This window comes from Sphaeroforma arctica (assembly GCF_001186125.1).
Source record: "Sphaeroforma arctica JP610 unplaced genomic scaffold supercont1.6130, whole genome shotgun sequence".
Classification (NCBI taxonomy): domain Eukaryota; class Ichthyosporea; order Ichthyophonida; genus Sphaeroforma; species Sphaeroforma arctica.
The window spans coordinates 1-1,743 of record NW_014034428.1 but is presented as its reverse complement, the minus strand read 5'-3'; the positions used below and the strand labels follow the sequence as shown (position 1 = coordinate 1,743).

The window sequence follows — 1,743 nt, the reverse complement described above, 5'->3', positions numbered from 1 at the left end:
TATATATATATATATTTATATATAGAAATGTATATATGTATATACGGAAATGTAAGTATGATTGTGTGTTTGCGTTGTATGTTCATGTGAATATCTGTTTTTATATGTGTATATATGTGCCTGTATTTAGTTCACATACATCGTCCCTTCTGATACGGTGTACTCATCTCACTATCCATTGCACTGCAATGCAATGGTTCTACAGATGACCGGCGGAGCTATTAGGAGTGTCTATGGAGATTCGCTGACGCTCACCAACTGCTCGTTCGCCAACAACAAGGCATATCTGGTATGTTGTGAATAGCATACCTACTATGTTGAATACATTAAATCTGTATGTTATGAATAACATACCTACAATGTTGGATGCGTCGTACTGTGCGTTGTGTATATCATACCTTATATTTTGATGGTATTATATCTGTATGTTGTCTAGAGGATAACTTATATGTTGAATATATCACATCTGTATCTCGTATATGACATACCCAATATGCTAAATACATCATATGTATGTTGTTTATAACTTACATACCTATAATGTTATATTAAGCCTATCTGGTATATTGTTTAACGCGTACCTATGTATGCTGACCACTTTCCCTGGATATTTGACCGTACATATCAACCTGATACACTTACACAACGTTCACCACAGCACTTCCTTTCCGGCTCGGTACACATGAGATTATACACACATTAGATAAGTGCAGAGATATTACCGCCGGTAGAGTCCATACATGAGATACAAGCACAGTAGTGACTCATACACACACAGCTTAGACATAGCGGGATATGTATCAATGAAGTACTTGCCGAGGAGGCTCTGTCCACAGATGTGGTCGCAGACCGCGCTTACTGAAAAGAACTTGCACCCACCGTTATACGTACACATGAAGCACCTGTGACCGTTCTTTTTAGGGTTTTAGGGTTACTATCATATACATATTAGGTAGATACGTTACCCACCGTTGTGGCCAAGGGGTTTTATATACAATGCAGTATATTGCATGCCAGTGTGACCCAGGTGGTATGCCGCTTCAGAAGGCGTATCCTGATAACCATTCCTTTCACAGTATCTTTCCGATCATCCGCAATCCATAGCCATCTCAATGAAACAGTTCTACTTACCTACTTTCTATCTCTGTACTGCTTTTGTTTAGTGGACGTCTGATCACCCTTTATAGTTCTTTTTCTGATGTGTAGTAAACGACTATCCACAATTCTCCCTCGTTTGAGTTCTTCACACTGCTGATATCTAACAGTCAATAATTCACCATTACATTTACTTGAGCTTCCATATTTTTTTCTATTTTTGTTGTTTGTGAGCTGTTTACATGCTTGTCTTCCTTTTCTGATGTTTCATAGCCATCGAGTTGACATCTGTCGTCCACTTTTGTTGTTTTACTATAGCTCGGAGGTGCGGTAATGGCTGTGGGCAGAGTGGTGGCAACCCACAGTCTCTTTGTTGAGAACATCTGCAGCAATCCAGCACTCATCTATCACCAAACGTAAGTGACCCTGTAAATCAATCAGATGTTTGTGAGCTACTTACTTGTATATATATATATATATATATATATGTATATAAATGTGCGCGCGTGTGTGTGTGTGTGTATGTGTACGTGTACGTGTACGTGTACGTGTACGTGTACGTGTATATGTACGTACACGTGTATGTGTACATGGATATGGACATGTATATACATATGCACTTACCCTCTAAACGCCTAAAACCTAAAA

At 38.8% G+C, this 1,743-nt stretch overlaps 1 protein-coding gene across 1 annotated transcript; it reads left to right on the top strand.

Moving 5' to 3' along the window:
• Positions 1–193: 193 nt before the first annotated feature.
• Positions 194–1,511, top strand: SARC_15446 (hypothetical protein; the record flags this gene model as incomplete). The annotated part of the gene is made up of 2 exons (XM_014290432.1): positions 194–289; positions 1,414–1,511. Coding segments are annotated over 2 exons (194 nt in total), but the record flags the coding sequence as incomplete, so codon positions are not given.
• Positions 1,512–1,743: the final 232 nt, after the last annotated feature.